We start from the raw sequence: 19640 nt of genomic DNA on the forward strand, positions 1-19640 counted from the left end.
GTTAAACGGCCAACAGCCCTGAAGAAGGTTAATGATTTAAGTTGAATTTATTAGTGGGAGTTATTAGTAGTTATTAAGTGGGAGGAAGATGCTATTTGGTCTACATGAACATTGGTAAAAATGATTGGAGATCTTTGAACCTGCAAATCTTTTGAAGTGCCCTTGTTTTTGACATTTGTGTTCTGTGTTTTGATAGATTATCTTGAAGGAACGTGAAGGGAAGAAAGGGAAGACGAGTGTAGAACAAGAGTCTTCAGGCCATGAGGAGCAGGGCGATCAGTGTTTACAATTTACTGATGATCTGGCACGAGAGCCCGCCTCCCAAGAAGGTGAGAGTCATTTAAGAAGTGAAAACCATATTTTATTTTTATCCATGATACATTTTCTAATTGTTTTTTTTCCTGGTCTGCTGTTTGTACAACAGACAATGGTCTGAGTATGCCCAGTGATGCATCCCTTTCCCCGGCCAGTCAGAACTCTCCGTATAGCATCACCCCAGTGTCCCAGGGTTCTCCAGCCAGCTCTGGCATCGGCAGTCCCATGGCCTCAAACGCCATCACCAAGATCCACAGCCGTCGTTTCAGAGAGTAAGTACACACTCTCGCCCCACATGGAGTGAGAAATGGACCAATTGACCTTTTTGTAGGAATCCCTAGCATCGAAATGTCTCAGAAATGCACCATCTGGTAACAGAAAATGGTGAGCAAAGCAAATACTACTCCAACTCAAAAAACAGAGCCGTGGCTGTGAAAAGCATTCTCTGAAAGTTAACGGGTGTTTTTTAAGGATGGAACTGTACAATACAGAATTGTGTGACACAGATGCCAAGCACATTGTTCCTTCTCTTCAAAAATGTATGCCAGCGGTCACAAACACAGCTTTGTCCCTCTGTGTCCTCCGCTGCAGGCCTATTGTCCCATCCCACCCTTTTCTAACAGATTTTGCATTTAAAGCCTCCAAATGCCTCTGTAGCCAAGCGCCTCCTCTCGACTCTAACCGCCAGGGCGCTTGTTCCTCAGGCCACACTACGTCGATCTTCCGATAGATATTTCATCAAACCACAAAGCCAGTGGGAGTATGCATGCCATCTGATGGCTCTGCTTTTCTTAGAGAGGCTGCAAGGCTCATCCTGATTTGGAAAAGGGCTCCGATGGCATCAAAATGTAATAGAATGAGCGTCGTCAATAAGCAGCTAAACAAAGTTGTCATGAACCGCTGTATACATTTTGAGTACTTTTTTTAATTAGCCGTTTGGTTTATGAAATGTCAGAAAATAGTAGAAGATGCACATCGCAAATCTTTCTAAATCCCAAGTTGACGCCATCAAATAGTTTTGTTTTGTTGGACCAACAATCCAAAACCTAAAGATATTCAGTTAACTATCATCACAGTTTAGAGGCTGTAACCAAATAATACTCGAGCGTTTTGCTTGAAAAACTGTTTTCTCAATTATCAATTCTGTCCAGATAATGTTTTTGTCTCTTGACTAATCGATTAGTTATAACGCTTCTAATTAACATTTTGCTAGTTAACATTAATGTCATTATTAGCTTGGTAGCCACCCATTGTTTAACCTCCATTATTAAAAACAATTCTCTTCCCTTTTCATGATCTTTTCCGTCTGCAGGTACTGTAACCAAGTGCTGAGTAAGGAGATCGACGAGGGCGTGACTATGCTGTTACAGGAACTGGTTCGCTTCCAGGAGCGCGTATACCAGAAGGATCCTACCAAGGCCAAGTCCAAACGCCGCCTGGTCATGGGTCTCCGAGAGGTCACCAAGCACATGAAGTTGAATAAGATTAAGTGTGTCATCATCTCTCCCAACTGTGAGAAGATCCAGGCCAAAGGTAAATAATGTTGTTATACCATCTTCAGCATCAGTGCATATTTAACATATGGTCTGAAGTCGGACCATCTGAGCTGTAAACGTGTTTATATCGGCTATAAAACATCTTATTTTATGATATCAATGCTTTAACATAAAATGTGAAAGGGGTCACCTGTAGTTATGAACCTGCAGAAAATTCTCACCTGAATCCGCAGCTCCTCTCGACTTGCTTTATAGTGAGTTTCAGCTCATTGTTTAACTGTGCAGCCCGCAACTTGACTGTTTTGAGTCACTCTTGGCGCCCTCATAGAGTTGTTTTCAGAAAAAAAGCTTTTTCTATATAGCATAAGATGGCAGCAAGATTAGCTGGTGGACATAGTGATATTTTCAAAACCAAAAAACTGTATATTGGACAAGGTGTCCAAAAATACCACTCCAGATAAATGAATAGGTTGCTGTAAATAAACATCTGTTTGCGAAAGAGTTATCCATATCGACTTAAAAGGTGATGTCAATGTGCTCACAACTTGTTTCCGCTGCCCCCAAGTGGGTGAAAACTCAATTATTGCACGTTTCAATTTTCCAAAAAGAAAAAGTCATGATAAACATCAACGAGAGGACGTACACTGTACACGCACAGCCGCCATAATTAATAGATGTTGAGCTCCCCAGGCCCATCTATACTCTTCAGTGTTCAAGTCATTAGTTGGGATTTTCTGTTTTCGCTAAATAATTTTCTGCAATTTGTTACATTTGAGTGAGTCGCTAATTCTTTACTATGTTGCAGGTGGTTTGGATGAAGCTCTATACAATGTAATTGCAATGGCCCGGGACCAGGAGATCCCGTTTGTGTTTGCCTTGGGCAGAAAAGCTCTTGGACGCTGCGTCAACAAACTAGTGCCTGTCAGTGTGGTTGGCATTTTCAACTATTCTGGAGCTGAGGTAAGTCGCTCCCATCCACTAAAACCCTGTAGGTTCTATCCACCCAATCTAACTAACATAACATCTGGTGAATGAATGAACACATACAATGTATACAGTAGGTTAGTATAGAGCAGTAGAAACACAGGATCTTCTCATATCATCTCAAGCTTCTTTGCCTCTCACTAACTTGGTTGAACCTCCTTCAGAGTCTCTTCAACCGTTTGGTGGCTCTGACAGAAGAGGCTAGGAAGGCCTACAAGGACATGGTGTCAGCTCTGGAGCAGGAGCAGGCTGAGGAGGCTCTGAAAAATGACAAGAAAGTCCCACACCATATGGGGCATTCCCGCAACCACTCTGCTGCTTCTGCCATCTCCTTTTGCTCCATCTTCTCTGAGCCTATTTCAGAGGTCAATGAAAAGGAGTACGGTAAGCTCTCCCTCCCGTCTTGTTTTTTTTTTTAAGGTTGTCTGTAATCAGTGGTGGAAGGCGTATTCAGATCATTTTAAATGGTCACCAGAGCATAACACATCTATTAATTCCTTCAGAGACTAACTGGAGGAGTATGGTGGAGACTTCAGATGTCCTGGAGCCTGTGGAGGCTGAGCCGAGTCGCCCTGCGCCTTCCACCGTCACCCAGAAAGACAGTGAGACCCCGGCAGCCACCACCAGCACCGCCCCGCCTGCCCCCACTGCTCCCCAGCCAAGGGCAGCGCTTCCGACACTGATACAGGGTACCAGTGAGAGAGAAGAGGTGCGGGTTGACGACCGGCTAGAGCTGGCCTCTCAGCAGAGCACAGAGACGGGCTCATTGGACGGGAGCTGCAGGGGCCCGCTGAACTCCTCCATCACCTCCACCACTTCCACCCTGGTCCCCGGGATGTTGGAAGAGGCGGAGGAGGAGGAAGAGGAGGAGGAGGACTATACTCCTGAACCGATTTCTGTTGAAGTGCCCACCCTCAGCAGCCGCATCGAATCCTGGGTGTCAAAGACCCTGGAAAACCTGCAGCTGGGAAAGAGCCAGGAGAGTACGGAAGAGGAGGAGGAAGAGGAAGACGAGGAGGAGGAGAAAGTGCAGAGTGAAGAGGAGGAGGACCTCGATTCAGTGGACATCACAGAGACGAGGACGGAGGACAAAGAGCAAGTTGAGGTTAAGAAGATCACCGGTTGATGTCTCCTCCTCCTCCCTCTGTTCTTACATACATTCATTCCCTCTGTCCTCTGTTGCTCTAACATCCCTCTTCACAGCAACCAGCAACTTTTCTCCTTTCTCTCTAACCCCTGACACCAGACATAATCTCAGGTATCCAACCAACTGACCAACACTCACACGCATCACAGAGAAACTGACCAACTTACCAACTCGCAGACCAAACAACGTCTAACACAGTCTGAGGGGTAGTAATTGACGCCAATACTCATCTTGTAGTTTTAAAAGGATACCCTCACTTCTTCGGCCCATAACCTGCTACACTTGAATTCAGAGGGAAGTTTTTGACTTTCCTCCTCCAAAGCTGAACTCTTTTAGAGTCGGGGACGTTTCTGGGAGCAAGTGATGAGTGCTAAAAACTGCGGTCTGTAGCTCACAGAGGAGGAAGGTTGGAACCTTTCAGCTCCCATCTTACTTCATACAGAGCTCAGAAGGTTTACAGCTCTGCAAGTATTTGTGCGTGTGTGCGTGCGTGTGTGTGTGCGTGTGTGTGTGTTTACAGGCACATAGTTAGCATTTATTTTTGCTGTGTTCTTTAGCTTTATCTTTGTAAATAATGTGTGTTTTTTTCACCTGCTCCATGAGGGAAGGAGAGACATGCATTTCTTAATTAATTCTTGGTTGGTGTTTAGCTTCACTTACAGAATATGACAGTGTCGGGGGAGAATAATGTCTTTCTACCTAAAACCACTCCCACTCATCAGTCTTCAGAGTGTTTTTTTAATGTTCAAATAAGTGTCCCATTCTGGATTCAGATGATTAACTTCTAAGAAGCAAAACAAGCTTTGTGTATATAACCTTGTCTATGTGGTTCTACTACAGTATATAATGGTTTGTCATATTGATCTTGCCTAGTGTGCAACTATTTCCGATGTTTTCCCCTGACTGGAATTGTCTTGAGTTCCCAGATGCTGTCTCTGCGTCATAAAACAAATGCTCCTGTTTGATTCTCTGTGGTGGTGTTTGTTGTCTGGTGGGGGTGGGGGTGGGGGGCGCTCTCAAGCTGTCACTTGGTAATGACCAAAGTCCTTCCATCCAGAAAGATGAAAGAATCAAGGTACTGGAAAGTTGCTCCATGTCATTATTTTGTACCAGTGTTAACTGTATTTTTTTTAATAAATGCCACTAAAATCAAATTAACCAATAGGGCAAGTGGGTGTTTACTGGTATTCATGAAGTTTAACAATGCCCAAGTTGACAAAAAATCTGATATGGTTGCTTACAAATAAAATCAATCCTTGTAGAGCTCTTCCAGATTTTGTCCCCGCCTGAAGTCAGTTCACCAAAGCTGAGAAGCTCCTTCACAGTCAAACAAGTTGTCACAAAGTCATGCGCATACTAATTATAAACCCTTGTAAATACAAGTGTACAAAAGAGATTTTGATTTTGCATTGTATTAAAAAAAAATTCAATCATCCTGTACTTAAAGCCATTTGATAGTTTTAACATTTTAACAGTTGGAATCCAATTCGGTGAATCATAGAGAGATTACAGCCAGTCGAGGGTGATGATGCGGGATGTGTAAATGCAGTATGCCGGGCTGTATGCAATGTGAAGCCCTGAGATGGGAGATGACAGTATACTGAATATCATACTTGGGATTATGAAAGTATTTCCAGTTTGATAACCCTGTGTGTAGGCTTTTTGTTGCTATGACTTCCATCAAAGTGTTTTTAAGTATGTTAATTGACAGCAAGTGTGTTTCTTTGCACTATGTAAATACAGTACTGGTAAAAGGTCTTGTAACAAATGTGAACAAAAAACAAAAAAAAAAAAAACGGTTCAATGAAGTACTTTTTTCAGCGTGTTCCTCGTCTTTATATGGATATTTAAGACCGTCTCCTGCAGATTGTACATCATTAGCAACATTGTTATAGGCTGTTTCTCATAATCATGTTATCACTCTTAACCTATATGAACTGATGATTAACATCATTAAAATGTTTAAGTAAATCCTTTGACTGATGCCTTGTCTTCTATCCACCGTTTCATCTGCATGACACAATTAGATTGCAGTAGAGCTCAAACTCAAAGTGAATCTATTTTGATAATTCAATTTATACAAAAATAATTTTGTATTATTTTCCATATAATCATTTTTCAAGCAATAATTCCCATTCTCTGTTTCCAGGTCTTGAAATGTGAGGCATTCAATGTTTTACTGTCTTGTATATGATGGTAAATAAAATATATATATATCTTTTTTTTATTTTGAATGTTACATTGTGGCCTCTGAGAAAATATATCAGGCATCTATTTTATGCAATATTCCAGTCAAAACAATGTATAAATTAGTCAAGAATATAGTCTTCTGGTAATTGCTAATTACAAATTAACATAATTACTGTAGGCCTTAATTGCAGTTTTGTTAAACGACCACTAGGAAGGGACAACACTCTGCTGTACACTATTTATTGCACTCAGACTTGAAGACTTATCTTTTTTTTATATCCTCACATCCAGTTTATTTATATTACTCTGCAGTTGTCAAGTTATCTGGAATTAAGTTATATGTTTTGAAGAAAAAACCTGAAGTTGTAAATTGTTAATTACTGTTACATTTCTTAAATGTAACCTGTAATTCCAGACCTAAGTAAGGAAGTACTTGTACACTCTGCCTGCATGTTGCTGTAGTTAGATATTCATCTTTAATCAAGAATAAGTGCACTATGTAAAACACTCTTTAGCTGGCGCCTGCCTGGCATTTTGCTCTGATTGGAATCAACCGGCAATGCAAATCTTTCAGTTAAATCCTCTTCCTCTTGTGGTTCATGCAGGTCATTTGAATATTACATGCATTAGGTACACTATATGTCTTACTGCGTAAATCAAGTCAATGTGAATATATTTCTGCAAAAGATGATAAACCCTCATTTTCTTTGATTAAGAGAAACGTTTTTTAGGTGGAAAGCCAGTGTATTAATAACACACTTTAACAGCATCTCTGAGGTGCAACTGATGTTAGAAGAGAGGAATAGAGCACTCAGCCATAAGCATATAAGTGTGTGTGTGTGTGTGTGTGTGTGTGTACAGCATGAGTCACCCTACCCGTCTGTGATTGGATGGTAGTTTATGGGTGAGGGAGGGGGAGTGAGCCTTAGGGGCCGTCTGTCAATCTCTCCTCAGCTCCATTCACACATTCATCTGCATGCACCGTCATAGAGAGACACAGAGGAAGTGAGCGAGAGCCTCTCATTCATAAAAAAAAGAGAAAAGTTCATTCATAAAAGCTGCACAATTCTGCTGTGCCTCAGAGAGAAAAGGCAGAGGGGAGGAAAGTTGATGTGGAGGTGAAGCAGAGCTGGAAGCCTGGCAACTGAGAAAGAGTATGGGTCAGTGTGATGGGACGGGACTCGGCATGAATAGAGCGGAGCAGACTGGACTTTAGACTACACAGGACATCCCCAGTCTGGTGAGTTGAATCTCCTGTAACCCACAGTAATAATCTGAGGACAAAGAAACGGCAGATGCTAAGATCCTTTCCTAAAGATCAGCTGATTAGCAATTCAACCAAAATGATCAACTTAATGCTTTTCATGCCTCTCCTGTTTTCTGCTAGTCAAATCGAAGTTATCAAGTCTTTTCTATTTTGTCCTAGTGCTCTCCTTTTTCCAGGTCCGTGAGTATGAGAGAGCAAAGCCTACCCAGGTTCAAATCACAGAAAGGACTCTTACCAGGTAGCTCTTCACGTTTGTCACTACTGACACAATGAAAATCCGTGTGCTGCATCTCTGGTTGTCACACTTTCTGTTTCATCTTCTACAGGCATGCTGAAGCGCACCAAATACAGTCGTCTGCGCAATGATTCACTGACGTCTCTGGAGGATCGGCCCCAAAAAATGCTGCCCCTTAAGAGCGACCTTTGCTTAGACTCTGACTTTGCCCAGCTGGATCCCGGGACGCCCAACCACCACGGGCTGTCCACACTGAGCGACTTCATCCCCCGTGTGGCCAACATCCGATTGCAGAGTCCTATTTCCCTGCAGGGCCTGATGGGACAGACAAACAGAGCCCGGGACAGAACCATTGATGGACACGCTGACAGACCATTGTCCAGAGCAGAGTGGGGCTCAGGGCCTAACCAGAGATTTTGTAGCCAAACTTCCCTCAAAGTGCCCCTATCCACCGGCCAAAACCTAACTCCCTCGGCTCCGCGCTGCACAAAAAGACCCATCACCCTGCATCAGATGGCCAGCCTCTCCTGGACCCCCGGCTGTCCTCCTTGCTCACAACACAGAGACGGTCTGTGCCCTATTAAGACTTCCTCTGCAGTAGATGACTGTACAGCGGTGGGGACGGCAAACAGAGTGGTTCACCATCACATCAAGGTACCTATCACATGTTAACTAATAACAGTGCATGAATACACTCTGCTGTGCACAAACAGAAATACGCTTGTGTAGCAGACTGCAACAAAGAGTATGTGGAATGGTCCTTGCCCGACTGATCTTCATGTATATCACTTTGACAATTTGCCTAAAATTGTAAATGTGTTATCACTAAAATATTATTTATTGTGTGTTAATGTAAAGCGTCTTCACTTTACACTAAGCAAGAAAGTATCGGTAGCCTCATATCCAGGATCCCATCAGGGAGTTGAGGCAGGTACGCAGTTTAATTCTTACTAGTGCCAACACAAACACATACATGTGAACACAGGACACACACAGGACACACACACACACACACACGCACACACACACACACACGCACACTCTGTGCACTCCTGTGCTTTATCCACACCATCACACTCACTTTAGTACGTTCATCCCCTCCCTCCTAGATAGAGCTTCCTGTGTAGGCAGTAGTGACTCATCCTGGCTCTCTGCTCCACTCTAGATCTGCTCTGCTACTGTGTGTGAGTGCAAGTGTGTGTGTGTCTGTGTGTGTGTGTGTGTGTGTGTGTGTGTGTTGTGTGTGTGTGTGTGTGTGTGTGTGTGTGTGTGTGTGTGTGTGTGTGTGTGTGTGTGAGTGCATGTGTGTGAATGTATCCGGTATCAGCAGAGCCCATGCTGTCCTAGAACCGGAGGTGTGTCCGCATGGGTGATTAAGAGCAGGGCCTGTGAGCTGACCGCTGATGGAAATGAGAACGGACTGTTTGATTGTCCTTTATAAACAAGCACACACATACATTACACACTCCCACCCACCCACATACACACGCAATACATATTGATTTAAGTCTGGTCTTCATCAGTGGATTTACTCATCCTGCCTGCAGCCTATGGGGTCTGCTCTGCTGAAGCTCACAGCCAATAGAAGTGGGACTAAGTGTATCCGAGCACATGGCCTAAATGTTGGCTGGTTGCATTAACTAAATGTCAAGATGTCCAGAAAGTGCAGAAGTTGCATGTCGGATAACTATGGACAGGCTTTTTCACAGTTTTGGTCGATTAGCACAACTGTACATACATTTAATGCTCCCGTGACCTCAGCCAGCAGTTATGAGTGGGAAAGAAGAGACGGTCACATATGCATGAATTTGCTCAAAGGATGGCAAAGTTGGTCTGACCAAGACTCTGAGTCTCGTTTGCTTGTTTTTGTTCAATATTTTTAGATTTCTTGTGTAGTCCTGTCATAGATTTCTGAGACCGTAAGAAGAGTTAAAATAAAAGCATGACATACCTTTGTAATGGTTCGATTTTTACTATCTAAGTGATCCCTAAACATTTTTCCACTTAATCTGTTGCCAAGTCAATTTAAAATGTCCAATACTGCACCAGTATTTATACTGTAATGCTCCTTACCACCTCCCACTTATCTTTCAATCCCATCTAAATTGAGGAGAAACAAGAGGGAAACATTGCCCACATCAGCACTGTGAATAAGATCTTATCATCTTTATTATGGCTGTTTCTAGGTGTATTATTTAACATTGTTATCAGTGAGTAACTGTAACTGTTTTGTTGTGTTTTCGTAGTACATGGGTAATGTGGAGGTGACCCAATCCATGAGAACGCTCGACTTTGATACGAGAATGAAAGTCACACGGTAGGAGGTTACACCCCCCCCCCCCCACACACACACACACATATCTAACTGCTGACACGATCTCTGCATGAGCATGAAATAAGAAGAGGAGGGGCATATATTGTGTGGTTTTGAAAAATGTTTCAAAGGGGGAAATCAAATTAAACATATAATGTTTCATAAACCGGGGCTTTCTCGTCATCTTATAATATTGACATCCTTGTGCAGGATGCCAAACGCCGAAGGACACAGCTATGTCTGTTCACAACAACACTGTTGAAGGATGGAGCAGAAAATCCAATTAGATGAATTTCCTCCTAATGATCTCACATACTCTTATTAAGAGAAAGAGAAAGAGAAATACCTTGTTTTTCCAGGCCACTTTTGTGTTACTATACTATACTATACTTTACTATACTACTATACTATACTTTACTATACTATACTATACTATACTATACTTTACTGTACTATACTATACTATACTATACTTTACTGCACTGTACTATACTTTACTATACTTTACTATACTATACTTTACTATACTATACTATACTATACTATACTATACTTTACTGTACTGTACTATACTATACTATACTATACTATACTACACTATACTATACTATACTATACTATACTTTACTACTATACTTTACTATACTTACTATACTATACTTTGCTATACTATACTATACTTTACTATACTATACTATACTTTACTGTACTAAACTATACTTTACTATAATTTACTATATTTTACTTTACTGTACTATACTATACTATACTATACTTTACTATACTATACTATACTATACTTTACTATACTATACTTACTATACTATACTATACTTACTATACTATACTATACTTTACTATACTTTACTATACTATACTTTGCTATACTATACTTTACTATACTATACTATACTTTACTGTACTAAACTATACTTTACTATAATTTACTATATTTTACTTTACTGTACTATACTATACTATACTATACTTTACTATACTATACTATACTATACTATACTATACTATACTTTACTATACTATACTTTACTATACTATACTATACTTTACTATACTATACTATATTTTACTATACTATACTTTACTATACTTTACTATACTATACTTTACTATACTTTACTATACTATACTATACTATACTTTACTGTACTATACTATACTATACTTTACTATATTTTACTTTACTGTACTATACTATACTATACTATACTATACTTTACTATACTATACTATACTTTACTATACTATACTATACTATACTATACTTTACTTTACTATACTTTACTATACTATACTATACTTTACTTTACTTTACTTTACTATACTATACTTTACTTTACTTTACTTTACTTTACTATACTATACTATACTATACTATACTATACTATACTTTACTGTACTATACTTTACTACTATACTATACTATACTATACTTACTATACTATACTATACTATACTTTACTATACTACACTATACTATACTATACTATAATATACTGTACTATACTTTACTATACTTTACTATACTATACTATACTATACTTTACTATACTATACTATACTATACTTACTATACTATACTTTACTATACTTTACTATACTATACTATACTATACTATACTATACTTTACTATACTATACTTATACTATACTATACTATACTTTACTATACTATACTATACTATACTAATAATTTACTGTACTATACTTTACTATACTTTACTATACTTTACTATACTATACTATACTTTACTATACTAAACTATAATATACTTTACCATACTTTACTTTACTATACTATACTTTACTATACTATACTATAACTTACTTACTTTACTTTACTTTACTTATACTATACTATACTATACTATACTTTACTATAGTATACTATACTTTACTATACTTTGCTATACTATACTATAATTTACTATACTTTGCTATACTATACTATACTATACTATACTATACTATACGATACTATACTTTACTATACTATACTTTACTATACTTTACTATACTATACTATACTTTACTATACTTTACTATACTATACTATACTTTACTGTACTATACTTTGTAGAAGTATAAAGTAGCAGAAAACAGAAATACTAAAATAAAGTACAAGTAACTAAAAATTGGACTTAAGTACTGCACTTAAATAAAAGTACTTAGTGTCATTTTACCACTCCATATAGTAATACATTTTAAAGAAATTTTGTAGTATATTTTATTTCTCTGATAAACTGTAGATGAGCTTCGTGCGAGTTTCCTTCTTCTCATGTTCTCACATGCAAGTCACATGTTAGCCGTGCACACTGGATCACATACTGTATTTACAAAGGTATCTCTGTGTTTGGTGTGTGTATCTCTGTCTATATGTGTACATGTTTATTAAATGTGTGTGTGTGTGTTTGTGTGTGTGTTTGTGTGCAGAGAGGCAATCAGCAGACTATGTGAGAGGACATCAGCCAAGTCAGCAGTGAAAACTAAAAGGGTAAGATACACAAACACACACACTTACACACATACAGTAAACTAATGCAATCAACACAGACACAACTAGAATAATAGATTGTTGTCACCATCAGCCTGTATGCAAGGGACTGTCTGCTCTTCTGGGTCAAATCAACCTGCAGTTTTCTGGGAGCAGGATCAATCTCACTGTGTCTACAGACAGTGTGACTCTGATCGCTGCCTCCTCCTTACAGGTGACAGCTTCAACACGTTTAACCAAATTAAAACTATCACACATCTGAATTATTGAGGTATGGATTAAAACAACTTTATGTGCTTTTGTTTTTTTCTCTTTTCTCTTCCTGAGAAGATTGCCCACCACCCCATGCAGGCCATTTCATTTGCCTCAGGAGGAGACCCGGTATGTTATATTCATGTACAAACATGTTCATAACAGGACACGAACACACACCATCCCAGAATGATTGTGCTAATCTGGAAATTAAGTCAGCAACTTTCCGGTCATGAGTACACACACACACACACACACACACACACACACACACACACACACACACACACACACACACACACACACACACACACACACACACACACACACACACACATACACACACAGGGGGTGATTACTGCTTGGTTTGTTGACATTTGTGGAGGATTTAATTATTTCCCACCACAGCTCTTGAATCTTTGAATGTACTTTAATTATAATAATAATAATAATAATAATAATAATAATAATAATAATAATAATAATAATAATAATAATAATAATACATTTTATTTAGAGGCACCTTATAGGACACCCAAGGTTGCCTTACAGTGCATTTAAAAGTTAAAACAGCTAAAACAAAGTCGGAAAATAAAAATTATTTTTAACTGTTTCAAACTAATTACTCTTATCTATTTGTCCTTCCCTTTCCCTCTATGCCTACATTATTTCCATATGACAGAATTTAGGTTATTCATCCTGAGTGGGAAAAATCAATGCTGCACTGTTAGTGTCTGAACAGCCGGCAGGACATGTCAGCTGTTAGCTGCTGTCTAGGTCAAATCCTGCTGAATAAACTTTAGACTAAATAAAACTGTTATTTATGATTTGATTTGGGTCTATGAACTCAATTTTTCATCTTAAACAAACAGTGAATACAAATGCTGGGTATGTACTGTATGTCATGCCATGTTGATACTGTGACATTTAGACAGAGCAGGAATGCAGTTTATTCTCTGGGAAACACAAGACCGGCGAAGCTCTGGATGGGATTATAGCTCGCAGTTTAATTAATTAGCTAAAATAATCTTGTAGTGTGCTCTAAACCTCGGCTCAGTTGACTAGGACACATAGAAGATATCTGCCACAGAGGCTTTATGGTGGAACACATTCAGCTGACTCTGCTCTGTATTAGTATCAGACAACCACTGATAGGGAGGGAATTCATTAAACAGAGAACACACGTGGATGACCATTAACGGAAAATGTCTGCTGTGTTGTCAAAGACTAAATTAAGAAAAAATGAATCGAAGGTCTGAATACTGATCCTTAACCCACCTGGTGTACAGATTATAAACTGAACCACACAATAAGACAGTCAGGAGGTTTATTAGTGACCTCGTGCACATAAACAGAAAATCCAGAATACCTTCAAAGGGAGATTATGAAATTTCGGAAAGAGGAACTATTCTTACAAATAAAAACTTGAATTTATGGGCAATAAAAGGAAACCTTTTGTAGTTCAATACACAGGGGATTTTCTGCTGCAGCTTAACTTGTTCTGGTATGACTAGTAATTTATGTTGGCTATAATGTTTGCTAATGTTGGCAAACCTTTGACAGTTACTGCTTTGTAATTATTAAATCTGTGTTTTGACTTTATTATTATTTGATCTACTTGTTCTACTGTTAAACTATATGTATACAATATGTTTATATTAACATTTAGCATCTTGTAATGACCATTTGTGGCTAAAGTGGCCAATGTCCAGCAACAGTTAAATACTCTTGCTTTAAATTACACTTGTCATCATTTTTCTCTCATTTTGTGTGCAGGACATGGCAGATTACATCGCTTATGTTGCCAAAGACCTCGTCAATCAGAGAGGTAAGAGACTCTAATTTGACATTATGATGAGCTGGGCTTCCTTTGGACTTTCTGGCTCCATTGTGTAAGCAGAAGCTTTTACTCTCATTTCTATGGAAAAATCATCTGTCTTTCACTCTCCCTGTCAGCATGTCACATCCTGGAGTGTCCCCGGGGTCGGGCCGGTGAGGTTATCAACAGCATCGGTCAGGCCTTTGAGACTCGTTTCCGCCAACTTCTCAGCCAAACCCCATCGCTCCTCTCCAACAATCCCAGGTTGTCCACCTGTCTATTGTAGCTGTCTCTAATGGTGTGTTTTTATATTGTATATATAACACATATTCAAAAACAGAGGACAGCCCCTGCACAGGGCAGGCCAGTCGGTAGAGATGGGTTTTGAGACGGTTTTTTTAAGCACTTCACAGACTGAGCTACTCATGTCATAGCTTCTCTATAGCGGAGGCAGTGAAGTGAACATCATGCAATTCTCTGTGTGCAGGTCAGCAGTGAGGATCGGTCACAAATGGAGCCCAGAGGAGACGATAACAGACCAAAAGACCAAGCAGGAAGGTGAAGTCAACGAGCACCGTGACTACTACAATGTGATCCCAGGAAAGATGCCACCCACTGGTGGAATAGAGGACCTGCGGATCACAAGGCAGGAGAACAAACAGGATCATGACATACAGGGGGTAAGAGTTCAACACAAATAATATTTAGTCAGCAGCAGTTTGACCTGAAAAAAGGACCAACTTTTTGCTTCCAAAGCTTTCAACCCCATCCCATGGCCTTCCTCAGCAGATTAAGTTGCTCTGTTGTGTTGTCTCTCATGATCAAAAGATGGAAAATAATAATTATGTAATGTATTAACATTATATTAGATCAGAATATGTTATATATTTGTATTGTACTGTGTAGTATTATATAATTATAGCAACTGAGCAACCTCTGAGGAAAGCCTTAAAGTATGCTTGCAAACTTCAGAAACAACAAGTAAGTAAGTTAGAACTGGTGTTGATGTTTTTGTGGGTAGATTTTAACTCAGGAAGACCTAATGCTAAAGTGATGGAGTGAGTCCTTGGATGTGTGCATATATTGTATATTGTATTACATCCCACTGGAGTGTCTATATTTCTTATTACATATCACTAGTGGACCGCAGAACCACTGAGCAGAACCAGTTGAGCTTTAATGGCATTGTTCAAGGATTGTTGGTAATAACTTCCCAGAATGATTGTGCTAATCTGGAAATTAAGTCAGCAACTTTCCGGTCATGAGCACACACACACACACACACACACACACACACACACACACACACACACACACACACACACACACACACACACACATACACACAGATCTCTGTCTTGTGTGCATGACTCATCTAGTGCTATTGCAGGTTTGTTCGTCTCAGCCTGTTTCACTGTATGAGAACTGCTCCATCACAGAAGAAACTCCAGCTCCACCTGCAGGTAAAACTCAGCATTACACTGCCAGCCCAAATTCAAATATATACTATGTGTCAGTATGAAACTACATTACCATATGTGTTTAATAAAGTGTTTGAACTTTGTTTGAAATGATTAAACCAATTCCACAAATTTGTACACTACAATCACAATAACGGCAATATGTTATTATTAGAATTATTATGAATATTATTTCATCCTTTATTTTGTTGCTGTAACTGTAAAGTCACCACTGTTAAAGTAAAATGAATACTAAAATAAAGTAAGTAAATAAATATAATATAATGATGAAACCAGATTTAAATTACAACCTGATTAAGTGAAACTCATTTAAATGGTTTAAACCAAAGTGTAATCTTAGTTCAAACTACAATTGAAAAACATAATAGGCCAGAATAAATCTCCAGATCAAAACAATAACTGAGAAAAGGCCATGAATAGAGCCATCACTGTTTCATCATGCATTCATCATGAATCTCAACAGGGTTTAGTCCATGCTTTTTCCTCAGAAGCTCACTCAGTTTGCTATATTTGCATGAATAAATTAAAAGCACCTCAACTGTCAGTTTAAACTCCACCACAAGTCAGCCTTTAGTGGTTTAGTTGAGTCGCTGAATAGAGTGAGATTTAAGAAAGCAACACTTAAGATTTGGTGCAACAGAATAGATATAATCGTTGTTTAAAGGTAATTCTGGTTGGAGCAACATTGTTCTGTCCTGTTATATTTTTCCTCTGTTGTATCTCAGTAGTATCTGAGGTCGGTGCTGAACAGTTTCCTCCTCTCTCTGAGACACGGATCCAGGACCTGATCCAGGAGGAAGGCTGGTACCACGGCAGGTGGGTAATCAACAGACCTGCTTCTCCACTACCAGTTTGTCTCCCCTCTTGCTTTCTCAGTAACTTTGTGTCTTTCATCCCAGGTTAGGAAGAGAGCAGGCTGAGTCGCTTCTCACCTGTAGTGGGGATTTCCTGGTCAGAGAGAGCAGCTCTGCCTCTGGTCAGTATGTACTCAGCGGGATGGAGGGAGGCACCATGCGGCACCTGCTCCTGGTGGATCCACATGGACAGGTTAGAGTTGTTGTGTTCAAACACACAAAGCATGAGGAGAGGCGAATGGTATCTGGCCCTAATGTTTAACCTTGTTGTCTGTGTCTTTGTGTGACCAGGTGCGGACCCGTGATCAGGTGTTTCTGAGTGTTAGTCACCTGGTGCGTTTCCACATGGAGAACCAGATGCCCATCGTGTCTGGAAGCAGTGAGCTGTATCTGAAAGAGCCAATCCTGCAAAGACACTAACAAACACATTCATAGACTGTCACATGCATACATTAGTCATTAGACATCAGCAACAGTCACATTGTGCCAAAGCAAAAGAAAAAATGTAAACCTGGGTTTCAACACTTTTAGCTCCTTTAAAATCAACCTGTCAATGTGTCAGACATCACTTCCCATACTATTTTAATATTTGGTCATCAAAGTACATACTGTATTGTTAGATTTTCTGAACATTTGAGTAAATTCTCTACTTGTGCCTCGCTCTGTGTTGTGAACAGCTCGTCTGCAGAACATCTTGTCTCTCTCTCTCGGCCTGAATCTGCTTGTGTTTCCTCGCAGTCTAAGCACGATCACTGGTGTCGGAAGGAAATGACCAGAATGTTGGCAGATTTTCTGAATAATTTTTAACATGCTAAATTTGCCTTGTGTTCGTTTGTTTTGACTTGTGGTTGCATTGTGTCCCCATTTCCCATGCTCGACTTTTGAATTAACTTTTCATTCCACTTGTTTCTTACATTCTGAATTAATCATTCAAATTGTCTTTGTTAGCAGGATCTACAGAAACAGGTTTACAGTTTAGTCCCAGATATGATGACAAATATGCAAATAGTAATGTTCTTGTTCCTTATAAAGTGTCATCTTCATTTTTCTTTACAGAATGGATTACTGGACTTTGTAATTTAAGTCTTGTTTTGTTGTCTTATTTTGGTGGAGTCCAAGGTGGCATTAGTGTTTCCTGAAGAGTTCAATCAAAGTGCTCATTGTACTCAGTGCTGCACAAAGAAGAGGAAGAGTTGTTTGATTTAATAGATAGTTTTATTATTCTGGTGTCAATGTGACCAAAGAAACATGGAGTTGAGAGCGTCTGGTAAGGCTTTTGGAGACACGCACACCCAAATGCACGCATGATTAACTGCGCTGATTTGACTGTGACTCTTTTCTTTGGTGCCAACTTCACATGTTGCAACTTGAAAGCAACTGCAGTTCTGAACAAAGTGTGAAAGGGCCTCACATTATTTGTTCTGCACGTGTAAGGTCAGTATTGTACTAGCAACAGTAGAAACATCATGCAAATATTAGATGGCAACTTCAGAGCAGGAATCTTGTCTGCTGAGGCCCATGAGCATGTTTCATCTTCCAGGTTGTATCAAATGCTCTTTCTAATTGTGACTTTTAAAACTAAAATCTGATTGGCTAATAACTCCTAATTCACATGGTCATCATTAATAACTGAAAATACATGTTTCTTTTATATATATCTTATTATGACTTCAGTTTCTACACTTGAGCCAACATCTGGAAAAATAATCACTATGTAAATCAAGTAATACACATCTTTTCATTTAGCCACACGATGGTGCTATCAGTCTTTACACCAGCTAATTCCCCCTCAGCATACACCCAAATATGTTTTCTTGATTGGCCAAATACTCTCTGGCTAGATTTCTAAAAATTCTTTAAAAAATGTGTTTATGTGGTCATTGCATTTCTTCATAATCTTGTATATAATATGTTCATGATGAAATATGGCAAATACATATATGCTCAAACCACTGATTTAAACTACATAGGCATCCTGATTTGTTACTCCGGTGTTCTTGAAACAGATGTGTGTCAGAAAGAGTGGTGAAGATTACGTGTGGTAAACAGCCTATAATAATTGCTGCAACTCTTCTCCCTTAGTTTTCAGCAGCCTGTCACTTGCAGATTTTGGTGAAGTGAAAGATGACTGTGTGCTGAAAGTATGCAGCTGACTGTTTTCGGGCTGTGGCCCTCATCGTCCTCTGAGAGGCTCGGAGGGTCTCGCCCACATTAATCACCCTCAGCACAGCTTGTTAGGCTGGGATCGGGGAACCACTGTCAGTTTATGGGGAAAGAAGCAGCTCTGCTAAAGACTGACTGACACTGATAGATTATCTAAAGAAAAACAACACTTAAAAACTTTCTGTTCAGATAATTCTGTCAAATGTAATCACAGATCTCACATAGCTTCCCACAATCCTTAGCTTTTGGGGTGTCAAAAAAGAGGGCTTATCTGGCTTGTTACGAAGAGCAGGAAAAGAACATGTCTGAAATGTAATCTCTGCTTTTTCCTACACACTTTGTGCACAAGTTTCATGTGATAATGATATCTGCATCTTATCTGATTCAGTCAGTAAACAAACAGAAACTGAAAATGTCTCTCGCACAACTATAAATCAGATAACTATCATGAAAGCTATCATAAGTGTGAAATTAAGTGATTTTTCAACCAAGTGAAGTGATTTTCCTGCTTCTATTACGTCCCTCTGGATTTTCTCTGAGTCACACGGGCCTCGCCCAAAACAACTCACCAAGAACAGCAATGACCTAGTGTGTGATGCCATTCTTTCAGC

At 39.4% G+C, this 19640-nt stretch overlaps 2 protein-coding genes across 6 annotated transcripts in view; both read left to right on the forward strand.

Annotated features, from left to right (window-relative positions):
* The window catches only part of secisbp2l (SECIS binding protein 2-like), an 18434-nt gene extending 12521 nt beyond the window's left edge, over positions 1 to 5913 (forward strand). Inside the window, exons 13-19 of the mRNA XM_029456676.1 lie at positions 1 to 27; positions 197 to 329; positions 425 to 587; positions 1628 to 1848; positions 2617 to 2771; positions 2960 to 3179; positions 3299 to 5913. The exon at positions 1 to 27 is cut by the window's left edge and continues 149 nt beyond it. Of these exons, the coding sequence (XP_029312536.1) occupies positions 1 to 27; positions 197 to 329; positions 425 to 587; positions 1628 to 1848; positions 2617 to 2771; positions 2960 to 3179; positions 3299 to 3921 (1542 nt within the window). The 3' untranslated portion in view covers positions 3922 to 5913. The remainder of the gene's footprint in view (positions 28 to 196; positions 330 to 424; positions 588 to 1627; positions 1849 to 2616; positions 2772 to 2959; positions 3180 to 3298) is intronic.
* A 1246-nt stretch (positions 5914 to 7159) lies between these two features.
* LOC115023683 (SHC-transforming protein 4-like) lies at positions 7160 to 17526 on the forward strand. 5 transcript variants are annotated; one of them, XM_029454880.1, is made up of 14 exons: positions 7160 to 7372; positions 7559 to 7637; positions 7726 to 8288; positions 9881 to 9951; positions 12400 to 12460; positions 12555 to 12674; positions 12791 to 12841; positions 14489 to 14540; positions 14669 to 14795; positions 15019 to 15211; positions 15922 to 15994; positions 16738 to 16828; positions 16912 to 17059; positions 17158 to 17526. In XM_029454880.1, exons 2-14 carry the CDS (start codon positions 7586 to 7588, stop codon positions 17284 to 17286), a joined length of 1731 nt encoding a protein of 576 aa, XP_029310740.1. In that variant the 5' UTR covers positions 7160 to 7372; positions 7559 to 7585; the 3' UTR covers positions 17287 to 17526. The 5 variants fall into 5 exon arrangements, with proteins under 5 accessions (XP_029310740.1, XP_029310757.1, XP_029310765.1 ...); XM_029454897.1 differs by having other exon boundaries at positions 16741 to 16828; XM_029454905.1 differs by having other exon boundaries at positions 12812 to 12841.
* Positions 17527 to 19640: the final 2114 nt, after the last annotated feature.

Source organism: Cottoperca gobio, chromosome 3 (genome assembly GCF_900634415.1).
Source record: "Cottoperca gobio chromosome 3, fCotGob3.1, whole genome shotgun sequence".
Classification (NCBI taxonomy): domain Eukaryota; kingdom Metazoa; phylum Chordata; class Actinopteri; order Perciformes; family Bovichtidae; genus Cottoperca; species Cottoperca gobio.

What these genes read in the sequence shown, in the direction of transcription:
- LOC115023683 (XM_029454880.1), top strand. Translation starts at nt 7,586, where the DNA reads ATGAGAGAGCAAAGCCTACCCAGGTTCAAATCACAGAAAGGACTCTTA. An exon ending in TGGTTCACCATCACATCAAG is followed by an intron (nt 8,289 to 9,880) that starts GTACCTATCACA and finishes GTGTTTTCGTAG; the next exon opens with TACATGGGTAATGTGGAGGT. An exon ending in CAGCAGTGAAAACTAAAAGG is followed by an intron (nt 12,461 to 12,554) that starts GTAAGATACACA and finishes TGTCACCATCAG; the next exon opens with CCTGTATGCAAGGGACTGTC.